Source organism: Ailuropoda melanoleuca, chromosome 6 (genome assembly GCF_002007445.2).
Source record: "Ailuropoda melanoleuca isolate Jingjing chromosome 6, ASM200744v2, whole genome shotgun sequence".
Lineage (NCBI taxonomy): Eukaryota > Metazoa > Chordata > Mammalia > Carnivora > Ursidae > Ailuropoda > Ailuropoda melanoleuca.
Window position 1 is genome coordinate 97,757,090 of NC_048223.1, and position 24,697 is coordinate 97,781,786.

The 24,697-nt window shown below is 42.5% G+C and overlaps 2 protein-coding genes across 7 annotated transcripts in view; both read right to left on the reverse strand.

The window, feature by feature from the left end:
- Positions 1 to 23,296, reverse strand: part of ALDH18A1 (aldehyde dehydrogenase 18 family member A1) — a 38,599-nt gene extending 15,303 nt beyond the window's left edge. Inside the window, exons 1-9 of one of the 6 annotated variants that reach the window (XM_034663016.1) lie at positions 23,143 to 23,296; positions 19,821 to 19,936; positions 12,404 to 12,624; positions 9,549 to 9,698; positions 9,356 to 9,460; positions 5,968 to 6,126; positions 5,452 to 5,542; positions 1,682 to 1,806; positions 654 to 798 (exon numbers count right to left, since the gene is read on the reverse strand). In XM_034663016.1, coding sequence (XP_034518907.1) covers positions 654 to 798; positions 1,682 to 1,806; positions 5,452 to 5,542; positions 5,968 to 6,126; positions 9,356 to 9,460; positions 9,549 to 9,698; positions 12,404 to 12,624; positions 19,821 to 19,908 — 1,084 coding nt within the window. In that variant the 5' untranslated portion in view covers positions 19,909 to 19,936; positions 23,143 to 23,296. Of the gene's footprint in view, positions 1 to 653; positions 799 to 1,681; positions 1,807 to 5,451; positions 5,543 to 5,967; positions 6,127 to 9,355; positions 9,461 to 9,548; positions 9,699 to 12,403; positions 12,639 to 19,820; positions 19,937 to 23,142 lie in introns of those variants that run through there. The other 5 variants (XM_034663017.1, XM_034663015.1, XM_034663019.1 and 2 more) reach the window with 5 other exon arrangements.
- Positions 23,297 to 23,500: 204 nt separating this feature from the next.
- Positions 23,501 to 24,697, reverse strand: part of TCTN3 (tectonic family member 3) — a 61,603-nt gene continuing 60,406 nt past the window's right edge. Inside the window, exon 19 of the mRNA XM_034663028.1 lies at positions 23,501 to 23,637. Within this exon, the coding sequence (XP_034518919.1) occupies positions 23,608 to 23,637 (30 nt within the window). The 3' untranslated portion in view covers positions 23,501 to 23,607. The remainder of the gene's footprint in view (positions 23,638 to 24,697) is intronic.

The window sequence follows — 24,697 nt, forward strand, 5'->3', positions numbered from 1 at the left end:
GGGTTCTTTCAATTCCACTTTGGCTTATATTCTCTAACATGTTTGCATTTCTGAATGTAGATTATATGGAAATTCTATTTTTGTGAACAACTGAGAGTACATATCATGTCTTATGCATCTTTCCGTTTCTAGGCATCCAACATGGGCCTAGCAAATGTTTCTTAAGAAAAAGAATGCTTGGGGTGCCTGGGTGGCTCAGTCGTTATGCGTCTGCCTTCGGCTCAGGGCGTGATCCCAGGGTTCTGGGATTGAGCCCCGCATTGGGCTCCCAGCTTCTTCCTCTCCCACTCCCCCTGCTTGTGTTCCCTCTCTTGCTGGCTGTTTCTCTCTCTGACCAATAAATAAATAAAATCTTTAAAAAAAAAAAAAGAATGGTTATATTTTTTAACCTAGTGCTTTTAGAGAAGCCTAGTTGAGCAGGTTAGCTAAATTTTACAGAAACAAAGCAAAATCCAATTTTGCTAAATTTTACAGAAACAAAGCAAAATCCAATTTTGCAAAGAGTGTCTGAAACAATATCAGAATTCATGATATCAACATATCAATTTTGTGATTTCTATTCCTAGAGGAGAACTCAGTCTTTAGTCTCATCTAGGCCATGGTGTGGCTACCTATCATCCACAGACCATGGGACTCTATGAAGAACTACCTACCTGCAGGCTTTACTTCGGAAAAGAAGGTGCCAACTTTCTTTCCCTCCACGATGTCTGTGATGACATGCCCAGACACCTTTGGGTGGGTTCCGTTGGCAATAACCACAGAAGTGCCACCTTGCAAAGCCCAGAGGGCCGCTTTCACCTAATAAGAGAGGTTAGATCCCAACATGAGGTTCAGACCTTTGCAGGGTCTAGTCATCCACACTTTAAACTTGCAAAAACATAGAGAACACAATGTGATATTGAGCAATCGAAGTATATGCAGGAATGTTTCCAACAGCTCAGAAGCTCTGAAAACACACTCAGCCCGTGCCCTCTTTCCAGCCCAACTTCAGCATGTGCTGCCTAACAATGAGCCAATCTACCCTTTGTGCTCAGTGCTCTAAGACTCTCTAGTACTGGGACTAATAACTTCTACGCTTGACCTACTGTGCCTCAACTTAGTTTCCAGTCTGGTGTTTGGCCAGAGTCTGATCCTGAGTTCTTTTAGCCTTTGTATATCTCTTTTGTATGTTTCTGCCATTGCCACATATGATGCTGTATCTTAAGAGTATTACTTCTTAGAATAATAATGGGAGGGAAGAATTTCTGAAAGATTTCGTAAGAAATATTTGAGCTGGGGTGTCTGACTGCCTCAGTCAGTGGAATGTGCAACTCTTGATCTCAGCGTTGTGAGTTTAAGCCCCACACTGGGTGTAGAGATTACTTTAAAATAAATTTAAAATCTTAAAAAAATTTTTTTGAGCTGATAAAAGATTTATGAATTATGAAAAATATATAGACCCTGCCCTTGACAAGTTTACAGCATGAATGCACTATGTAATATTAGTAAAAAGAATACATACACAGACACAACTAAACATAGGTACACAACATGCATTAAACCCGTATTTAGACGTGCACATTTAAGTGTGTATGTGCTTAGGATCATAACCATTAGCTCCCAAGCACTCACAAAAGTACAAAGGATAAAATACTGTTTGGTTTTATATCTGTTACAGGAAGTAAGAGTATCAAACCCATACCTTGGCTTCCATGCCACCCATTCCCACTCTTGACTTGGTTCCAAAAGTCACAGACTGCTGATCTCCAGGATAAAATATATCAATGAGCTTTGCATCATCTGACCCTGGGGGACTGTCAAAGAGACCTAAAAAGCAGACACGAGTCAGTAATATTGCTATAATGGAAATGAGTGTCCCCTCAGACAGACCCCCTGGGCACTGGCCAACCACTCTGCATGTGACTGATCCAGATGACTTCTGTGTTCTACCAGCTGTAACCAGAAAAGGGAACAAGGGATCTGTCTAGTCTACCCCTGCTGAGAATCAGCAATAGGACTCTCCTTACATACTTATATAACCTGGCTTAATGAATGAATGCTTGCCAGCATCATGACATGAGCATAGCCTTATCAGCTCTGCCCACTGTCTACTGGGCAGCTGTCCTCACCTCTGCCACTGCTACTTACGATGCTGAATTAAGTAAGTAACCGAAAAGGATGAGTGGCTATTGCAGGAGATATGCAGCAGCCATATACGATAATGTGACTATCTCCAAGTGGGATGAATTGAGAGATAGGTTTTCATGAACTCTCACAGCACCCTTTGAAACAACCACTGACTATACTCCCCATGTTATGGGTAAGCTGTTGTGAAGTTAGGCTGAGTCAGCAGGAAGAGCACACGACTCTCGGCATTCAGAGTCAAAGCCTATGTCCCTTTTACAACTGAATAGAATAACATAAATCACGAGTTACATGAAACATTATATGCGTACAAGCCATGATTAAAAATCTTCACAATATCACTTGTAAAAATAGCGAGTTGGAATCTTGGAAAGAAAAATCATGGGCCTGTGAAAATGGAATCATGTTAAGGCCTTAGTGGGACACATACAGAGAGGAACTGCCCAGGGTTGGGGATTGACTCAAGGACACCTGGGCAGTGATGTTTTTGGTTTAAGTTACTGCTTTTCCTGTGTGAAAATACAGCCCTCTCTGCTTCATCATTCCAAATCCCTAACACGACCCTGTTCTACATGCCTTCCCTAGGAGAAAGGAATCAAAGGAGTGAGGAAATTGGTGTCGGGTATGGAATGAAACAGTGCTAACCATGGGCAGCAATTACAAGGCCAGAAAGGCCACCTGTTACCACCTCTGTCCACCATGGTGCAGCACTCTGAGGCTCCTGGATTCGGGGCTAGAGTCTTCCAGAAGGCGCTATACTATCAGATCACAGGCTTGGATTCTGAAACTGTTCTGGTTTCATACAAAAACGGCCTGGGCAAGGTTGTACGATTCTAAGCCAAACCTTCTCCATAGATGCTGAGGAGTGCCTAGCATTCTGATATTCTGCCAACTCTTCTTTTTCCCTTTATAGCAGCTTCTCAAACCCACCAAGAGCATATTTAAAATTTTAATACTGTGCTAAAAATCAACATTCAGTGGATAACTAATCAGGGTTAATAGCCCAAGCCTGTTCTTTGTACATTCATGTACATTAGTACACAAATGTTCATAGCAGCATTGGTTATAACAGCTCAAATGTCTACCAACTGATGAATGGGCAAATAAAATGTGGTGTATCTATAGAGTGGAATATTATTTGGCAATAACAAGAAAAGTACTGATATATACTATCACATCGATGACCAATTTTGGTGTTTGAGGCTGCATTAAAAATGTTTACTAGAGTCTAGTTCAAACTGGGCTTTACATATTGATCTTTCAAACTCATGTCCTTTACTCTGCAGGCAGTATAGAAGAGAGGAGAGTGTGGATTTTCAAACTGAACAGACTTACTTTTAGAACCAGCCTCTGCTAAGTACTGACTATGTACCAGCCTCTGCTAAGTACTGACTATGTGCCTTTAGATATACCATTTAACTGGTGTGAACTTAATTTTTAATTTCTTCATCTGAATAGTAGAGTTAACCTATCTACTTTGCAGGATTGCTATAAGGATTCAATAAACTGGGATTTATAAAGCACTCAGCACAGTATTTGTGCATCGCAGAGATTTAATAAAAATCTGTTGATTAACTGAAAAGCCTTCTTCTCTAGAGTGGCTCACTCTTATCCCAACCCAGTTATTCCTGTCCTGAGATTTCAGATTTATAGTGTATAAACATGGTACCAAGATTTCTTATAAGTAAAGAAATTGACATATACGTATGATATATCAGATTTCCCACATGGACAGAAGACAGATCAACCCATCTGTATCTCCCCCTGCCTCCACTAGGTAGCTCCCTGTTCTTAATCTTACACCACTGGAGTGTAAATGGAAAATAGGTCCTGCTAAAGGAGCCTGCCTTGCATGTGGGCTAGGAACAAAATAGGTTTTTCTGATCCCCTGGGAATGTAAGGGGGGACTTTTGGGATCCTGTAGGTTTGGCCTGTTTTAAACACAGTTACCATATTCCTTATGGGTCAAAATATAAAATGGGAACAGCTTAAGAGAGTGAAAAGAGTGAATGGAGAGTCAAACTGGAACCAAGAGGGACCCCTCTGAGGAAGGGGAAAGCAGGGTAGAATATGTAAGACCATGGTGGCCACATAGCCTGGACTTCTGAAGTGGCTCCAATTTAATATCATCTGTCTCATGATTGACATTAAAAACTGGAAGTGATCAAAACCACAGTGAAACAGCACTTCACACCCACTCAGATGGCTATCAGTGAAAAGGCAGATTATAAGAGGTAAGTGCTGGCAAGGATGTGGAGAAACCAGAACCCTCACATAGAACTGACAGGGATGTAAAATGATGCAGCTGCTTTGGAAACCAATATGGCACTTCTTCAAAAGACTAAACACACGGAGAATACCAAATGATCTAGCAATTCTACACCTAGGTAAAACAAAAAAACATGTTCGCACAAAAATCTGGACATGAATGTTCACAGCAGCATAAGTCCATCTTCTAATGAACAGGTAAACACAATGTGGTATGTGTGCACAATGGAGTAGTTGGCAATAAAAAGGAAAGGAGTACTGACAGATGCTGTAATGTCCATCGATGAACCTTGAAAACATGATACTAAATGAAAGAAACCAGTCACAGAGGATCACGTATTGTGTGATTCCACTTCGTCCAGAACATGCAAATCCATAGAGACAGAAAGTAGATAAGTGGCTGCCTAGGGCTGGAGAGTGGGAAGAAGTGAGGAGTGATCGCTAATGGGTATGCGGTTTCTTACTGGGGTGATAAAAATGTTCTAGGGGGTGCCTGGGTGGCACAGCGGTTAAGCGTCTGCCTTCAGCTCAGGGCGTGATCCCAGTGTTATGGGATCGAGCCCCACATCAGGCTCCTCTGCTATGAGCCTGCTTCTTCCTCTCCCACTCCCCTTGCTTGTGTTCCCTCTCTCGCTGGCTATCTCTCTGTCAAATAAAAATGAATAAAATCTTTAAAAAAAAATGTTCTAAAATTGTTGTCAGGTTTGAACAACTATATGAATATACTAAAAATCAATAAACTGAATTGTAAACTTTAAAGAGATGGGCTGTGTGGTACGTGAATTATATCTGTAAAAAGCTGTTCTAAAAAAACCAAACCTGAAATGCCTGGAAATGACAACATTTCAGCATTCAAACTCCATCTTCCAGATTCCCTCACCTTCTTTTGAGCCATAAAATCCTTTTGTTAGACCATATGGCTCAGAAATAATGGTCCATGGTAAAAAAAAAAAAAAAAAAAAAAAAAATTCAGAAGGACTCAAACAAAGAGGGGAATTCATGTACCCACCCATTATTTAAAACAGAGGTTGGATAAAAGGAAAGGGCATTACTTTGTACCTTCTACATCTGAAAGAACAATCAGGAGGTCAGTTTTCATTTCCACGGCCAGACGCGCAGCCAGGCTATCATTATCTTTAACACTAATAACCTGGAATGCAGGTAAAAAGTCAAAAGTGAGTGAACTACGCAGTTCAAGATGTTCACAGAAGCACTCTGCTAGGTTCTGACAGGCAAAATTAATGACTGAGTGCACGGATGACGGCTCTTACAGGCCCCTTCTGTCTGCAAAACACTGTGCCTACTGGCAAGCCCATTTCCAAACATGCACTCTCTTCTCCATTGACACACACAAGCCATGCTCATAGCACCATCTGAAATCACTATAGCACCTCACCCTGTTGAATGAGAACCCCTCCCCCGACTTCAGAAGAGCTTATGCAGCCAATGCTCCATGAGGCCAGCTTCTGTCCCAATTTCTCCATCTTGTTTATGCCAAACTTCTGGTGTTAGTACATGCAGCATAGCGTAGCATTAGTCTCCGGCATGCTCAACCCTTAGGAATACTTTACCCACATTTACCCCCTGGAGATCACTATTGGGCTCAGCTGGGGGTACGACAGCATCATTTGTGTTGACAATGGGGACGATGTTCATTCGGAGGAGTTCATGCAGTGTCCCATTAAGGTTCCGGCGCTTCTGCTCATCGTGGAAATCCAAGTTGGTCACCAAGATCTAAAAGTAATTAAATGGATTGAAAATGCAGAAGGGCGGAAAATTATGAACATCCCAGCAACAACATACAAAAGATGCTAAGAGGAGAGGAGTTAAACTATAGGCTTCTGGATCCCACACAGATCGAAATGGAACCCACATCTCTGGATACTTACCTAATTCTTTTAGAGATGGAAAAAAATTAATCACTTGGAATATTTAAGGATGCTCAAGACTTCTTGTAAAAGTAATTCTCAAAGAGCTACAAAATCTCTTCTATTTACAGAAGTAAGAAAATTATGTCGAACTTTAAAGAGATACACTTTGGGGGAAGTGATGGTTATCCGTTAATTTCTAAAATAACTCCGAATCCTAGCATTGGATTCAGGGGCTGGCCACAGTAGGCAATGAAACATTAGGTGAGTGAGCAAAAGAACGGTCTGCCCTGCTGGGAGAAGTGTAGGTGACAAAACGGAAGAGGGCTATGCTACTACCGGTGCTCTGCAGCTGACCATGACTGTGGTTAGCAGAGACTGTGTCTGAGCCTGTGGGATTGGCCTGAGAGGTTTATGAAGGCAAATCTTCAGTCAGAAACTGAAAGAAGGGCTAGACATATCTTAGTTTCAGGGAGAAGATGAGCATAAGCTACTCAAAGGTACAGTGGAGAGCTGGGTGTGGGGGTGGGCAGATAGCTCCACTTCCTTGTTTAAATCAGAGTATTAGGCAATGGTTAACAGGAGAAGGTAACTGAGGATAGCAAGAAACTAATGGTAATAAGCCCTGAAGCTTATAAATAAATGTTTCCATGAACTCCCTCTAATGTTTAAGGAAGAAAGTTCTTGCAATGTGGGACAGGCTGAAGTAGGAAAGGCGGCAGGCAGATGGTCAAGAAAGAAGGTACCCAAACAGTAAAAGTAGGCATAGTTAAGCCCTAGCTAGGGTCTGGTTATGGTAACTGAGAAGATTACAGTAGACTTAATGATTTATAAAATGTAGGTAAGGAAGACAACATAGTAACACAACTAAGGGAAATAATCTACTCACTCATTTGGTAAAAAAATTATTCACTACTTCAGAAATGTCAGGCCCTTTATGAGCTGCTGAGATACAGAATAAAACTGTGGATGGTTTGGGGAAGGTAGAACAGGGCATATTTTTTTAAGGATAGATCATGAACTCTTTTTCAGGAAAGTCAGTCCTGTAGGAAACAGGACCAGGTCAAAGGTGAACATATAGATTCTAGCCATGGGGGTGAAAAGTCAAATGATAAACATGTGCGTAGGATAGGCAAGCAGGAGGTCTAAAGGTTCAGTGAAAATACCTGTTGCTCAGCTTAACAAAGAAGGAGTAAAAGACAAGAGCCCTAAGAGAGAAAAGTATGTGTACGGAGAAGGGCAGTCTGTTAGGATGCAAATCAATTTCATTTTTATGAAGAAAAATTAAGCTGCTCTACTTGTTTAAATCTTTAGCCTGACAAACAACTTGGTGGAGATTTCCAAAAGCCACTGATAACTGTCTATTTTTTTAAAGATTTTGTTAATTTGTTATGAGAGAGAGAGACTGAAAGAGAGGGAGTATGCAAATGCACGCAAGCCAGGGCAGGGGGCGGAGGGAAGAGGGAGAGAATCCCAAGCAGACTCTGCTGAGCGACCCCAAGATCAGGACCTGAGCCGAAATGAAGAGTCGGATGCTCAACGAACAGAGCACCCAGGCGCCCCTGATAACGGTCTTTAAAACAGGATTACTAAAGACAAAAAGAAACCACAGGAGAAGGTACAAAGGGCAAAGATTTCTTGCAGATAAGATTCTAGGGAAGGCAAATGTATGAGAGAGAAGGGCCCATGGATGGATGCTTGTTGGAAACTGAAGGGGACACAGCTCTTTCACATCAACATTAATAGAAGCCATGGCTGATGTGCAGTGACTTTTAATGCTACTTTCATTAAAACCAACCAATGAACCAAAAAAAAAAAAAAAGCCCAACCCCCCCCCCCCAAATCCCAAAAAACCCAAACCCTCAAAAAGCATCATACCTGAGAAAAAAACAAAAGTATAGTTACTGGACCTAAGTTTCCTTATCTGGCTCCAGACACTTTTTTAAAAAATTAAAGACTGAAATTGTCATTGGATTGTGGAGAAGATGAGAGCTGGTAATAGTAGCTGACAGAAATTGAGATTTCTATTGTATTTATGCTAACAGGAAAAAAAAATCTAAGAGAGTGGGGTTTCAAGCTACAGACAACAGGAAGACAAGTCCATGCCTTTCTGCTTCAGCTCACTTACTCAAGGACTCTTTGGAACAATACCACAATGTCACTGTGGATAACACTGTAAGAATTATGGAGAAAGAGAAAAAGCAGTAGGAAATGAAAGACCAAAACCTTAAAGGATGTATACATAACAACGTCAAATATGTAAAACAATATCTGTGTGAATGGTAGCATCAGGGGCAGCAAAGGAGTTGAAGACAATAACTGGGGAGTTCAATTTTTTTCAACTGTTTTGTGAAGTGACTGTTAGTTGTTTTGTGATATTTACATGTTTCTAGTGCGTAGGTGTATTGGTGTTAAAGATACAATTGAAAAAATAATTCTGGAAATTTAGGTAAAAAACAATGTCGAAACATTCAAGTGCAAATCACTAAAAATGTACGAGTTTCATAAGGACTGGAACCATGGTTGATTTGTTTACCACAGTAACCCCAATGCCTAACATACTTCTTGGTATACCAGAAGTGCTCAATAAATATTTGCTGAATGAATGAAAACCAACCATAAGCATTCCTCTTTCTTTTTAATGCTTGATATAAATTTATTATATAAGGCAACCAGGTACAAAGAGAAGCAAGCTGCCTGAAGTCAAAGAAGCCAATGAAAAAAAGACATCTAACTTTCCTGTCTTCAGGAGAAGTATACACACCTATAGTAGCAGCCATAACAGTTACTAGCACAATACCAAGTGCTAATAATTACTGGGAATGACACTACATTAAAGGCTTTTCATATATTTTCTCATTGATTTCTTCCAAAAACCCTCTCAAGTTGACACTGGTATTATCTTCTTCTTTCAGATGAGGAGACTGAGGCACAAAAAGGTTAGACCAGAAGACTTTCTCCAGATTTTCCAACTAGCAAGTGGTGAAATTAAGACTGTATCCCGACAGTCTAGCTTTACAGCCTTGCTTATTACCTCTTTGTTCCATGGGAATCATCACAGGTCCCACACCTCTCTGCAAAGGTGAGCCTCTCACCTGGGCAGCACAGATGCTGTACTGGGTAAACATGGCCTCATACAAGGCCATCAGTCCACTCTGTCCGGCGGCTGCGCAGGCTCGTGCTTCTAAGACTGGAATTGCCTGTAACACACAAATAGATATGGTGTGGTTGGGAATGAGGGAAAGGGGCCTGCAGACCCGTTACAGAGGCTGGGGAAGCAGCACTCACCATCTCTTTCAGCTGGTTCTGACCCGAGTGCAGGGCCTGCCGGACGCTCTGAGACAGAAGGATCTCATGGCGCAAGCGTTGCTTGCCAAAGGCTACAGCTCCACTGGTCACCAGCATCATCTCTCGGCCTTGGTTCTGTAGCACTGACACCTGACATTGAGGAAGGAAAAAGCAGGAGTCACTGTATCATCTCTTTCCTCTCCTCACAAGGGACTCAGGTAGGGCAGATGATTGAATGGATCTCAAACACTGGTTTATGGACCAGCACTGGGCTGGCTCTGGAAGAATCACCCAGGTTGTTTGGTAAAAATACAGCTTTCTACATGCTACCTCAAATCTGATAAGTACATAGCAGACAGAGATCAGAAATTCTAAATAAGGGGATTCTGGTATGTAGGCAGCTTTGACATCCACAGTACTTGATGGTATCTGTGGAGGTCTATAATGCAGACGGTCTAGTTGTTCCAGCAAAAGCAATCTGGAGCTAGGAACTCCAATGTAAACTTAGCAGATGGCTTCTTAGGTTCTAAGGCATGAGGTGGAAGATTGAGGCTCTTTCTGAGCTATATTGATCCCTATGGGTCACCTAAGGCTAGACCAAGGACAGATGCTAACCCTATTCTGCTCTGTCTGCCCAGATCCAGCTGTGGTCACTTTGTTCCCTACTTTGGACAGATCTGCATTAAAAGAATCAAAGATTCAAGCTGCAAATACAGTCCATATTCTTAATATGCCCATTCTCCCTGATGTTTGAGCCCTATAAGCTGGCTCAGGAACTCACAAACACCTGTAATGAATCATGATTTTGAAAAAAAATTTTTAATCATAGAAAATTTCATACTTGGGGCACCTGGCTAGCTCAGTCAGAGAAGCATGTGACTCTTGATCTCGGGGTTGTGAGTTTGAGTCCCAAGTTGGGTACAGAGATTACTTAAAATGAATAAATAAATAAATTTTAAAAAAATAGTAACCAATATACCACCAAAAAAAAAAAAAAAAAAGGAAGAAGAAAATTTCATACTTAACCACAGTGGTAAGAATAGTTTTATAAATCCCCATGTACCATCACCCAGCTTCAACAATTATCTCTCATGCCAATTTCCCAGTCTCTAGTACTGCCTTTATAGCTAGTCCTGCTATTATTTTAATACGAATGCCAGGTCCCGGACATATTATTTCATCTATAAATATTTCAGCAGTAATTGCTAAGAGACAGAATATATATGCATACATCCAAAAACCAGTGTCACCTAAAACATTTCAATAACTCCTTAACATAAAAGATCCAATCAGTTAAAACGCTGCTCCAATTTTTTTAGCTTGCCAAATGACAGTGACTGAGGGGTCCAAAGATGGGAAAGTCAAATCAGGATGTAGTTATTCTTGAAGCCTCTTAGGAGAGCTGGGACTCAGCCTGGGCCTCCAGGACTGGGAGGATTTGCACATGCTGCTAAGTGCACAGTATGAATGGTGCCCCTGGAGTTGTGTAACCAAGGGGTTCTGAGGAAGAGGAGGCTCTAAGAGTGGATTCCAGGTGGTGGACAAGGACAGGAATGAGTATGACATGTTGGTGGGCCAGGGAGGAAGTAAGCTTGAAAACAGTGGTGGTGGTCTCACCAGCGAGAATGGGAAATAAAGTAGGTCATTCCATTAGGCAGTTACACGTCAGAGAAGTCTCTCACAATGTGGCCCTTTTATAAATACCAGCAAAGTCAAATCTCACCTGCACCTGGTTTTGTAAATAAAGTTTTACTAGAACACAGCTATGCCCATTCATTTATATATTGTCTATGGTTGCTTTTTGTGCCCATGGTAGAGACAAGTAGTGGAGACAGAGACCATCTGCCTACAAAACCTAAAATATTTACTATTTGTCCTTTTGTTTAAAAAAAAAAAATTTACTGATACCTGCTCTTGGCAAAGATAGGTAGTGGGATCTGTAATTTGATGTTTAAAGTCTAAAACTCCCATGTCAACCCTTAAGGTCACTTTCTTTACTGATAGTCTACAGTCAGCCTGGCTTGCTTGCATAGCCAGTAGGGCATAAAATCCCCAATGGAAACTTCTGCTTTGGGCCCTTCCAAAGGTAAGAGTCCCTGCACAGATCTCTTGGTAATTCGATCCCTGCAAATAAAGACGTTGGAGGGCTTGTGCACAGATGTCTCTCAGACCCCAATGCCTGCTTGCACTCTCTCTCTTGCCGCCTAGTATCCTTTGCCTTTAAATGAAAGTGTTATATGGGTATTCTCTGTGAAGTCTGCTGAATCCTTTTAAATATGTGAACCTGGAAAATCTTTGCAATGATAGCTCATATTTATTTCAATATTATTGACCTAATTAAAAAAGAAAAAGCCTAGCAAAACAGGAACAAAAAAAGCTCAGTATTTACAAACATCCATTAGGGTACTCAACCTTGAGGACCCATCAGTCACCTGGGGAACTTTAAAAATCCAGGTGCTTGAGCCCCACCCCAGAGACCTGAGTGTGAGGGCTAGGAATCTCTAGGCCCCTCAGACAATTTTAATGTGCAGCCGGGATTAAGAATCACTGACATCTACAGCTCCTTATCACTAAGAAGCCTGAGGGATAAACTGCATGAAATCAACTTTACTCCTTGACCTCCTCTTTGCTTGCCCTGGGATGCTGAGTCCACTGGTACCTTTGTTGGAAAGGGAGTTTTCATATTGGTTCATCTATTGTACTCAAATTATTTTTACAAGCTGATAAACCTGAACTGGTGGTTAGGATGGGTTAGGGATAAAATTAGGGTTGGAAAAAACCAAACAAACCCGAACTGACAGTTTAAAAACTCCGTATTATTTTTGTTCACCAGAATCTTCCATCTTGGCAATTACCTGCTCAACAATAGATGCCAGGCGCCCCAGGGCAAGGCCACACTCATCCCCACGCGTTACTACAGCACTTCCGAGCTTCACCACGATTCTCTTGGCATGCTTCAGCTCACTGCGGTGGGCGAAAGACTTGCCGTGTGCACGACTGAGGGGTACAGTGATAAAGGGGATATTGCTCCAAGAACGAACATGTCTGATGGCTGAAGCCTGGATACGATCTGCAGCTCCCAAACAAAGTCAAATGCAAGATAAAAGAAAAATATATAATATAAATTTTTTTTTTAAAGATTTTATTTATTTATTCGACAGAGATAGAGACAGCCAGCGAGAGAGGGAACACAAGCAGGGGGAGTGGGAGAGGAAGAAGCAGGCTCATAGCGAAGAGCCTGATGTGAGGCTCGATCCCACAACACCGGGATCACGCCCTGAGCCGAAGGCAGATGCTTAACCGCTTAACCGCTGTGCCACCCAGGCGCCCCAATATAAATTTCTCATTAAAAAGATACACATACAATATTAACCAGTTTAGCCAAAAAAAAAAAATAACTTTATTATTCTTAACTGAGTAAAACCAGTAAATCAAAAGCCAGTATATCCAGCATGTTCTTATTCTAGCATTGTGTGGAGTTTACACCAAGTACACAGATCCCAGATACACTCAAACACTGTGAAGAGTTTAAACAAAACAATCTTTCCTGAAGATAAGCTGGCAAAATATAACAAAAGTCTTAAAAATGTTCCCGTCTTTAATTCTGTGTTTGGAAATTTATTCTAAGAAACTAATTAGAGATGGAAACAGAGATTTATCAGAAGGCTGATCATAGTGTTATTTATAATAGGAAAAATCACAGAGTAAACATCCAAAAAAGGAAGAAGGATCAATGAACTTTTTCATAATTTTTAATAACATAGGAAAATGCTCCTGACATGTTAGTTTCCTATGTGTCTAAATGCACAGAAAAAAAGATGAAAATAAATCAAAAATGTTTTTATTTTTGATGGAATTACAAATGATTTCGATTTTCTTCCTTATTGTCTATGTCTTCCAAATTTAAGCAATAAAAATACATTGCTTTTATCATCAAAAAAATGTGTGCTTTTATTTTATTTTTTTTAAAGATTTTATTTATTTATTTGACAGAGATAGAGACAGCCAGCGAGAGAGGGAACACAAGCAGGGGGAGTGGGAGAGGAAGAAGCAGGCTCCTAGCGGAGGAGCCAGATGTGGGGCTCCATCCCATAACGCCGGGATCACGCCCTGAGCCGAAGGCAGATCACCGCTGTGCCACCCAGGCGCCCCAAAAATGTGTGCTTTTAAAGAAACCAAACCACTATAAAAAGAGAGTGAGCCTGACTAGAAGGACAATAAAGAGCAAAGTAATTGGTTATGAGTAGTAAAAAATCATAACTAAGCCACCTACAAATTTTCTCTCTGACATGGTAGCACGATTTCAGATGTCTGTTAACAATGATTAAAAAAACTGGATAGCTTTCTGAAGGGCAAGGAATGTTGGAGTCAAATACTTTCAATCCCTTTGGATATCTGCCTCTAAGCAATCCTTTCCTGATCTTTTTCTTGCAATGCTATACAGGATTTCTAAGGAAGCAAATGTTATACATGCATACACACACACACACACACACACGCACACAATCTCTCATATATAGATATAATCTTGATTAAAAAACTAAAGCTTTATCTACATAAAGCCAAAAGTAGAACGGTAGAAGCTGAATGTCAGGAACTGAATACCTTCACCACTTCTCATGGGCCCAACTCCTCCTGCTGGCTGCTTACTAATTACGCATTAGCCCTTCCTCTCACAAATGAAAAGACTTCTCTACTTTGAGCAAGGCACACTGCCACCAGTCAAAAGACTACATTTCCCAGACTTTTTGTGCAACCAGACATGGCCATGTGACTAAGTTCTGGTTAGTGAGATACATGTGAAAATGTTATGTGGGACTTCTAGGAATTTCGTTCAAAAGAGAAGTGCTTCCTTCTTCCCTTCACCCATCCTGCTGCTTAGAAAATGGGTATTAGGCAGGAGCTCAAACATAATTTTAGACTACAAGAAAAACATCAAGAACTTTGGAGTAATAAGAAAGGAGGAGTATGGATGCCCAATGATTTCACAGAGCTATTCTGAAAGCCCTGGACTGCCTCCCTTCTTAGAGAACCCCAGGTTCCTTTCAAAAGAGAGAGGGTTGCCTGGCTAGCTCCATGGGTAGAGCATGCAACTTCTGATCTTGGGGTTGTGGGTTTGAGCCCCACGTTGGGTATAGAGATTACTTAAAAATAAAAATCTTAAAAAAAAAAAAAGAGAGAGAGAGAGAAATAGACTTCTATCCTGTTTGAGCCATTATTATTTTGGAGTTTCTATTACACACACCTGACCTAATTGTAACTGACACAGAAGAATGAGTGCACAGGCAGAGGCGCAGGTGAGGCCTTGCTGATGGATGGTCTCACTCACAGCAAATGGACCTTCTCTTGGTGGGATTCCCTGATTGCAAGAAGTCAAGATGAGTAGTGCAGGTCCTCAACAGGACTAAACTTTAGGTACTTCCTCCTCAAAGAGTTCTCTATGTGTCATTACAAGCAATTAATAAGTATTTGAATGAATTACTATAGTAATCATTCCAAGCCACTATTCTACAATATTGCACAGTAACTTCCTCCACTGAAATCAACCATTATCACCTCCCTTTATAGTTACAGATTACCCAGATTTCTCTAGAGCCACTACCTCTAACTCCTGACCACTAACTCCTCTAACTACAGTGTAGCTTCTATTGTTTTCTCTATGCTGTAACAATGGAGGGTAAAGTGAGCAGAATCTTATTCTCATGGACCAGAAGATCACTGTGTATTCTCCTTCCTCTCTGCCGCCTTCACACACAAATCTTAGAATGAGTATTTTTAATGAAGCAGTCAAGAGTCCTTTCTTCCCCCTCTTAAATGACCACTTTAGTAAGCGAATTATGTTTCAAGTTTGCGGAGATACAAGAAAGATGATATGGTCTTTTTTCACAAGAGGCTTGAAGTCCAGTTCCTGGCACAAAGCTGCTCAGTAAGGCCATCCATCATCTGGGATGGAACTGGGACCTGGCACCCTCCTGGACCCACAGATAGGTTGTCTCTTCCTGGTGGGGGAGTCCCAGGGACTACCAGGCTGATTTGTTGTTGGGGCTAAGTTCTGTGAAGAGTTCCCTTTCTTCATTAAGTTCATCAATATAGGTACCATGGCGCAGTCTTCAGTGATATTATCATAAGCAATTATATATATACCCAAGTCTAAGCTTAAAAGTTGTATACATAATAATTCTGGCCTCATTGACCTGAGAGAGGGAGGGCTGGTAGAAGGAGAGACTTACTCCCCTGGCGTTTGGACCTGGGATCTCAGTGGCTATTTGCAAAGCTCAGAGCTACACCCAAGTATCCCGTATCCCTTTGATAGCTGTCAGGACTAGGCCTGATAGACATTTTCCCTTCCTGTCCCTGCAGGCCTGGTCCTGTAATGGAGAGTGCTAAGCATGGGTGGAGCAGTGTAAGAGCGCACTTAAGGACACCGGTAGTCCAGGAGATCAAATGGTAGAAACCAATCAGAATCTAGCAGGCCAGGTTAGCATGAAACAGGCTCCTGACCCACAGTCTTTATCAGCAAAGATACCAGCACAAAGGCACCAGGCAGTCAAGGGTCATTCTGGCTGCAGGCAACTGGGTTGCCGCAGATAAGGGCTGACAAGATTCCAGAGGAAAACAACTATGAATAAGGTTTGAGCAAGTAAAGACTCAGTTACATCCAGTGGATTCTAGCACCAGGGAGAGTTCTATGGGATCCAGGGCTTTTTCGGCTTCCTGTTCAACAACGCTGAGGACCTGTATTACTCCTATATTGATCCTACCTTTCTTGGGGGCATTTTTTATGTTTTACAGTATTTCATTCTTTTTAGAGTCCATCCTGAGGACTGAGAAGGTCTTGATTAGTTAGGAAAAATCCACGGCTTCTGGAGGGGCAATCTCTTCCCATCTTCTAGGGAACCTTCAAGCTCTAAGTCCCACAGAAAAGCCATCTCCTCCTGGTTAGTATGAGGGGATACTGAGAGGTATGTGTGTGTACCGTGTTGGGGGTGGGGGTGAAAAGCGAGTTGTCCATATTCTTCAAAAATGCTATGCACCATACTCCAAGGGAGGAGAAGTCTGTTAACTTGTCAGCATCAGAGTCCTTATGCTCAGCAATCAATGAGCCTGTGTTCCAGGCCTGAACGAGAGAGGACCCTGATAGGATTTCTATCTCCCTTCCTGGCCTTCCATTTTGTTCTGTGTTTATATGTATATGCTTTCTCACTTTGCCTTTCTTATTTCTTTTCTATTCTTCTGCTTATCATGATCAGTGAACATAGGGCTCCAGAATCCAGAGAAATCTGGATACACAAATGGAAAAATCTAGGGAAAAGATCAGAAAGTACCTCTTTCTGCGAATTACACTAATGAGAATAAACAATAATAACAATAATAAAAATACTGAATACTTACTATATACTAAGAGCTGTGTTAGGTATTCACACACCTTTTACAGAGGCAGAAGATATATAAAAGGACAGGTTCTGGAGCTAGACTGTCTGGGTTGGAATCTCAATCCTTCTGCTCATTTGCTGTTACCTTACCTATCTCATAAGGTTGCTGTAGGGGATAAAACGAATTGATGCATGAACAAAAATTGGCACAAAATAAACAATAAATATTAGCTGGTATTATTTAAAAAAGTGTCTGCTATTGCTATCATCATACTGAATTCTCATGAGTTAAGCCTCATGAGTTAGGCATTATTATGAGTTAGTTGGTGTTATTATTAGACTCATTTTATAAATAAGGAAACTGAGGTCCAGAGAAGCTGAGTAACTTGCTAACATTACCAGACTGCAAAAATGGCCACACTTTGAAGCTTCTTCCATCGACAGGCAGAATCTGCTCTCCCCGCCTTGAATCTGAGCTAGCCCTATGACTTGCTTTGATTAATAAAATGTAACACAAGTAACACTGCATAAATTCTGAGCTTAGGCTTCAAGAGGCCTTGTGGCTTCCACACATGCTCTATTTGGGAATCATGAAGGCATCATATGAAAAGCCGTGTTTAGCCTGCTGGAGGATGAGAGACCGTGTGGAACAGAGACAATCCATCATCCCAGCAAAGATTGCCCAGCCCTCAGCAATCAGCCCTGAGCCAAAGAGTTCTGACACAGATACAGAAGCACCATGCAGCTGAGCCGGGTCCAACATAGAATTGTGACCTAAATCTATAGTTGTTTTAAGTCACTAAAGTTACTTAGTAAGTAACTAGCACAGCTAGTTTTAAAACCCAGGGCACCTGGCTCCAGACCTTGATCTTTTCTCCCTTATATTTTTCTTTACGTGAATGAGAAATAGAGATTTTGGAGCTAGGGATTTTTTTCCTGGATGATAAGCTTTTTAGTCGATAAGCAAGTTCTCTTACAATAAGTTCTGGAGACAGACTATTGGTAAGATTTAATTGATATCAAGGAGACAGCCACTCAAAACACGATAAACAGCCTTTCAACAAATGCAGCTAGAATAACTAAGTGTCCAGAGGCAAAACCAAGAACCTTGACCTAAACCTTACACCTTATACAAAAATTAACTGAAAATGGATCATACACTTTAATGTAAAATGTAAAGCTATAAAACTTTTAGAAAAAACATAGGAGGAAATCTTCAGGATGTAGGGCTACACAAAGCTCTTAGACTTGACCCCAAATGTACAATTAATGAAAGAAAATATTGATAAGTGGGACGTCATCAAAATAAAAAAACTTTCCTCTGTGAAAGATCTTGTTAAAGGAATGAAATGACAAGCTATAAATTGGGAGAAAATACTTTCAAACCACATATCCGTAAAGGACTAGTACCTAGAAGAGAAAGAACTCTAAAAATTCAAAGGTAAAAAAACAGTCCTGGGTCGCCTGGGTGGCACAGCGGTTAAGTGTCTGCCTTCGGCTCAGGGCGTGATCCCGGTGTTGTGGGATCGAGCCCCACATCGGGCTCCTCTGCTATGCCTGCTTCTTCCTCTCCCACTCCCCCTTGCTTGTGTTCCCTCTCTCGCTGGCTGTCTCTATCTCTGTCAAATAAATAAATAAATAAAAATCTTAAAAAAAAAAAAAAAGTCCAATTAAAGATAAGAAAGAAACATTTCACTAAAGAGGATATAAAGATGGCCAAATAGTACATGAAAAGATGTTCAACATTATTAGTCATTAGGGAAAAGCAAGTTAAAACCATACTGAGGTAACATTACACACTATCACAGTGGCTAAAACCAAAGAGTGACAACAAAGAATGTTGATGAGGATGAAGAGAAAGCGGATTGCTCATAAACTGCTGGGGTGTATGTAAAATGGTACAGCCATTCTCCAAAAACAGCTTGGTAGTTTCTTATATAACCAAACATGCAACTACTATATGATCCAGCAATTGAACTCTTGGGCATTTATCCCAGAGAAATGCAAACTATGTCCACACAAAATCCTATACACAAATGCTCATAGCAGCGTTATTTATACCAGTAAAAGATTGGAAACAATCAGATGCCTTTCAATGGGTGAATGGTTACACTAACTGTGGTATACCCATACCATTAAATACTACATTGAGTAATAAAAAGGAACGAAAAAATACACACAACTTGGATGAATCTCCAGAGAATTATGCTGAGTAAAAAAACCCATCCCCAAAGGTCACATACTGTCTGACTTCATTTATATAACATTTTTTGAAATGACAAAATTATAGAAATGGAGAACGGATTAGTGGTTGCCAGGGGTTAGGGATGGGGAGGAGGGGGATAGCCATAAAACAGAAAAGTGAAGGATCCTGTAGTCGTGGAAACGTTCTTGACTCTATGAATGCCAATCTCTGGATTGAGATACTGGAAGAACGTGTAAAGGGCATAAGGGATCTCTCTGTATTAGTTCTTACAATAGCACATGAATCTACAATGGTCTCAAAATTAAAACTTAACTACAAAAAAAGGTAATGAACAAAAATAGCCTATAAAAAAACTTTGGGAGAATGAATATAGGTAACACCTTATTTGAAAATTTTAAATTAATTAATTAGGCATACAAAATGCTGTACAAAATTAATGTGTACAATTTGATGATTCCGTAGATAAGTATACACCTGTGAAACCATCACCACAGTTAATGCCATAAAACTATCACCTCCAAAAGTCTCATTTTATCGAAAAATACAAACACTCAGAACATTTCACCAGTAGGCTGCTTCCTTGCTACTGTCTTTGTCCAATTCTCCCAAATTACGTTTTTTTCTCCTTTAAAATCTTGCTTGAAACACACTTCCAAACTCCCCACATCCTTCTAAGTTTCCTATGGTACCTACGAGATCTGGAGAGGGCTGAGAATTGGACCCAGGGCAGGAGACGCTGGCGGAAGGGCTGGAACCTGGAGCAGTAGACTTGACTCAACATGCTGCGATGTGGTCACTGATGAAAGTATCTGCAGAATGCATTTTTAAAAGATGAAAATGAAAATGATAGGCAATTAACTTTAATTTCTTCCACTTCCTCATACTCTCAGTGAAAACTTGATTCTTCTGCTCCAAACTCCTCTGTATTAAGGACAATCCCACCTGTTCTGTATATAGGAAAGAGAAAGACACGAAATGGCTCCTTCCCAGGTCCCACCTCCATCCTTCCTTTCCTAAGACCTCCTTAGTTTTTATGTAAGCAAATGACAATTAAGGATTATAAATACTCTGAGTGACAAAAAAGTTAAAGTACAATGTTTCTGTATTGATACTAAATCTTCACTACAGTTCCTACACCATTAGGGAGTCTCAAACAAATCAAAAACAGATCCAAATTCAATAAATGGCCATCTCCACCTTCCTGCTATCACCTCCCAAAAGAACTCTGAAAACCCCGGTGTTTGAAATGTCAGCTTGACCCCTGCTGACACAAGAAGAGGATGGAAAGCCAGAGGCTACTGTCATCTTTCTTCCTGCCGTCCACAGGAATCTAAAGCTCACTCTTGCATGCCTGGAGGGAGCGCAATGCCTGCAAATGGTTGGCATTTTAAATGAGTATGGGCACATCCCATAGAGGATGAGTACATGGCTAGAAACCTGAGTTAGGAATATGGTGGTTATGGGTATTTTCCTGCCCTAGGGCAAACTTGAGGCTTTAGATAAAGAATAGTTTATTTCACAAAAATGTAGGGGGCTCCCTCCTATATATCCATAGGAGAAGAAACCATTCATTATTGCAGCTCTCAAGCTACAGGGACAATTGCTGTTTCCACAAGAAAAACACTGCACCTCTTTGCTTACAGGCTTCTTTTTAACTTTTGCTCTATGGATTGGTGAATATATTCCAACCCTCTTAAACGTGTCTCAAAAGACTAGCAGTTAGCCCCACAGTGAAGAGAAACAAGCAGTGGCATGTACTGCTCTTCAATCTATATTGCACAAAGGCAAAGACAGAGAGGAGAGAAGAGATTGGCAGGATACATCTGCTGTAAAAGAGATGTCATCCAACAGGCAACAGAAAGTGTTAAGTGCTGTCCTTGTTGATTTAGTTTGTGACAGTCTGGAAGATCCCAAGAGAAAATTATCCGCGTAACATTTAAGGAGGACATAAGCCCATGGTCTCTGTGTGCTGCTTATATAAATTCATTCAGTAATTTTTTTTCTTTTAAAATTTTATTTATTTGTCAGAGAGAGAGCGAGAGCGCGCCCAAGCAGGGAGAGCAGCAGGCAGAGGGAGAAGCAGGCTCCTTGCTGAGCAAGGGGCTGGATGCAGGACTCAATCCCAGGACCCTGGGATCATGACCTGAGCCGAAGGCAGACACTAAACCACCAAGGTGTGCCTTCTTCAGTAATTGTTGCTAAGCAATTATTTACATAGGAATTCTTCAACAGTAATGCCAAAGGGTAAAATAATCAAATTGTGACACTAAAATTCTAGTTCTGTCTCCTTCATGAAAACTTTCTCAGCAGCTCTAGCATTCAAAGTTGGATATAATCCTACAGGTTAGCTTTTAACTGGTTTTTGTGTCACTGTTGCTTTTCCCGCCTGGATTATAAACTTCCCACTGACAGCATGGTAAATTGGACAGGGAACATGCATTGTAAAGTTGGACAGATCTGGGTTTCAGCTCTGCGCTGGCTATGCTGCTAGCTATGTGCCTTTTGGAAGGTTACTGAATCTTTCTAAGCCTCAGTTGCCTCTTTTGTAAATCAGGGACAATAAAAGTAAGGAGCTCTTGGGATTACTGTGAGAATTAAATGAGACAATGCATGGAATCTTGGGTACAACAGATGCTCAACAAATGTCAGCTGCGCTCCTTTTAGGCACTAATCATGTCTTTACTTTCTTTCTCTTTATCTCCTTCAGGATGTGTCACAGGCACTCAATAAATATTCTCTGATGGATATAATCACGAATTATATTTATGTATTGAGTACCTCTCTCTTATCTAAGAATAACTGAAAGTTCTGAATGTTCAAGGTCTCTAACTTGTTAGGTTCAAGACTGACCTAGAAACCAAGCCTTCCTGGCCTCTCCCCTGTACCACACACGTCTGACTGACTGCAATGAATGGTTCTCCTGTCTGAGTTTATTATGCTCTCAAAAAGCAGACAGCTGATTCCAGGGAGCAAAGGGTATGTGTGTGTCTAGACTCAATATCATCAGTTTAAAAAAGTTTCCATGTTTTCACTCACGTCATTTCTGAAGCACCATTTTTACTCAGCATTTTTTTATTCCACAGAGAGAAAGAGCGAGAGAAAGAGCACAAGAAGGGGAAGCGGCAGGAAGCGGCAGAGGGAGAGGGAGAAGCAGACTCCCCACTGAGCAAGGAGCCCTATGTGGGGCTCCAACCCAGGACCCTGGGATCATGACCTGAGCAGACGCTTAACCGACTAAGCCACCCTGGCGCCCCTACTCGTTTTAAACAGAATGCCTTTATCCTACTGACCTAGACAAAGAACTGAACTTTAGTCCCAACAAACTTCACTCAGAAACACAGGTTTGGTATACGTTTCACCACTCAAAGACAAAGACGGTGTGATAAATCTCGCCGCCTCAGAGAGCAGGGGATAATGGGGGGCGGGGGAGTCTGGGTGCGCCCCGGTGTGCCTCGGAGGTACTACTCACAGAGCGTGTGCCACACTGCAAAGGGCGGTCGTGAGCGAACTCCCCCGCTGCTGGGGGCCTGATTTTGAAAGAGAGGGTCACAAAAGCCCACAGGCCGCTGAAAGTCGGCGTGTGGCCAGTTACAAACCAGGGAACATCACCAGCTCACCAGCTGCGAGGCAGGTGCACTGGAAGCTGACTCCGGACTCCCGGAGAGGGGTCCACTGAGCCCTCAGGCCTCCACCTGGACCAGTTCCTCCACGTGGGAGTAACCAAGGGCGGCCGCGCAGATCAGGTGCCCCAAGCGCCTCGTAACCTGGAGCCTCCCCGCCCGTGCATACGGAACCACAACGGCGGCCAGAGCGCCCTGGGCCGCCCAGGCAGCCACCATCTGCCTCCGCGAGCCCACACCCAGTCGCGGGCCCGGCCTCCCGCCGGCCGGCGCGCAACCCTGGGTCGCCCGCGGGCCGATGTGCACCCCTTCCTCCGCCGCGGCCCGCGCGCCCCATCAGCCCCCGCGGAGGCGCCGGCGCCGCGCCATTCCCCGCCGCCATGCCCGCTGCGTACCTGCTTCACGCCGCCGCCCGACCCCGCTGCCCGGCCCCGCCGCCTGGTCCGCACTCCACGCCGGGCAGATTCTGGCGCCGGCTCACTCTCCTTTTTCTTCCGTCCACGTCCCGCAAGATGACGTTACGTCAGCGGCGTTGGAGTAAACGCAGGCCGCGGGGCCTCCGCTGCTGACGTGGGGCAAAGGGCCGAGCCGGAGCTACGCGGCGGCAACAGCGTAGGCGCCTTGGAGAATCGGGTCCGCGCTCCACGTGGCGGGCCCCGCCCGCCCAGGCCCAGGCAGACGCCGGGAGGCGGGGCTCGACATCTCGGGGTGCACGTCCACGTCCCGCCTCAGGGAGGCGAGAAATATGCCTGGCTTCCGTAGCTGCTGGTAGATCCTATAAGGTGTGTCTGTCAGTGTTGAGCATTATATCCCAGGCGCGCCTCAGAAATAGGTTGGTGCAATTTTGCACATACTTGTATTTAAGAATCCACACTTTCGGCAAACTTCTGCTGTTTAAATGAGAAAATTTTGTCACTGAGATAAAATGATTCGCCCCCTAGTCGTCTGGAGGTTTCCCCAAAGGTCCCCGCCCAACTCTTTCTCCGCAAGGGCGTTGGTGAGAGTATTGCATTTACAAATAGTTGTATTAAAAAAAAAAAGTTGTATTTAATCCCTGACAATTGGAACTATTCCAAAGGTGAATGCAGATCCACCCTTAAAATTAGAACTCAGAGTCTCCCTCTTTCCTACTAGTGTTTTCCTCAGAGGGCATATTTTGTATAGGCACAGGCAGGGCTGGGCAGGCGTCGGAGTGGGAACTGCACAGCACTTGACTGGAGGTCAGCGACGAGGAAAGCGTCTTCCTCTTCTTGAGAACATTGCTGGGTCTACTTATTCATTTCCTCACTCATTAACATTGCCTACTTTATGTGCCAGGCATTCCCTAGGTGTGGAGGAAGACATCATCCCTTTCCTAGATGAACTCACAGCCTTATGGGAGAGACAGATATGTGAGCAAATGATTACAACACAACGCGATTAACCCTAGAGGAGGGGGTGCCCAGGGATTCAGGCAGGGCTTTAAAAAGAGAGTAGACATTTGAGTTGTGGTTTGAAGGACGAAAAATAAGTCGTTCGCCTAGAAATGGGAAGCAGGATCATATGAGAAAGAGGAGATGCAATAAGCAAAGGCATAAGATGTCCTATGAGAAGAGGCTGCATGTGGGACATGACAGGAGAGGTGTTTGGTGGGGGGGGGGCACCTTGCAAGAGGATTTCTGTGTCACACCAAAGAGCTTCAATTTTATCATCCTCAAAGATAGAGAGCCATGACTTTTAAGGTACTGGAATGGCACAATGATGATATTTGTGTCTGAAATTAGTAAAGAAGCGTAGAAGCTGGGAGGCTGGTTAGCTTAGTACAAAGGCCCAATTAAGAAATGATGACTGGAAGGGAGGCTCCAGCAGTGGGCATGGGGAGCATAAAGTGGGGAGAGCTGACATCACTTACTACTTTAAAGTTGGGGGGATGGTGGTGAGAGAAGAGGAGGGATTCTTGCAAATCTGGTT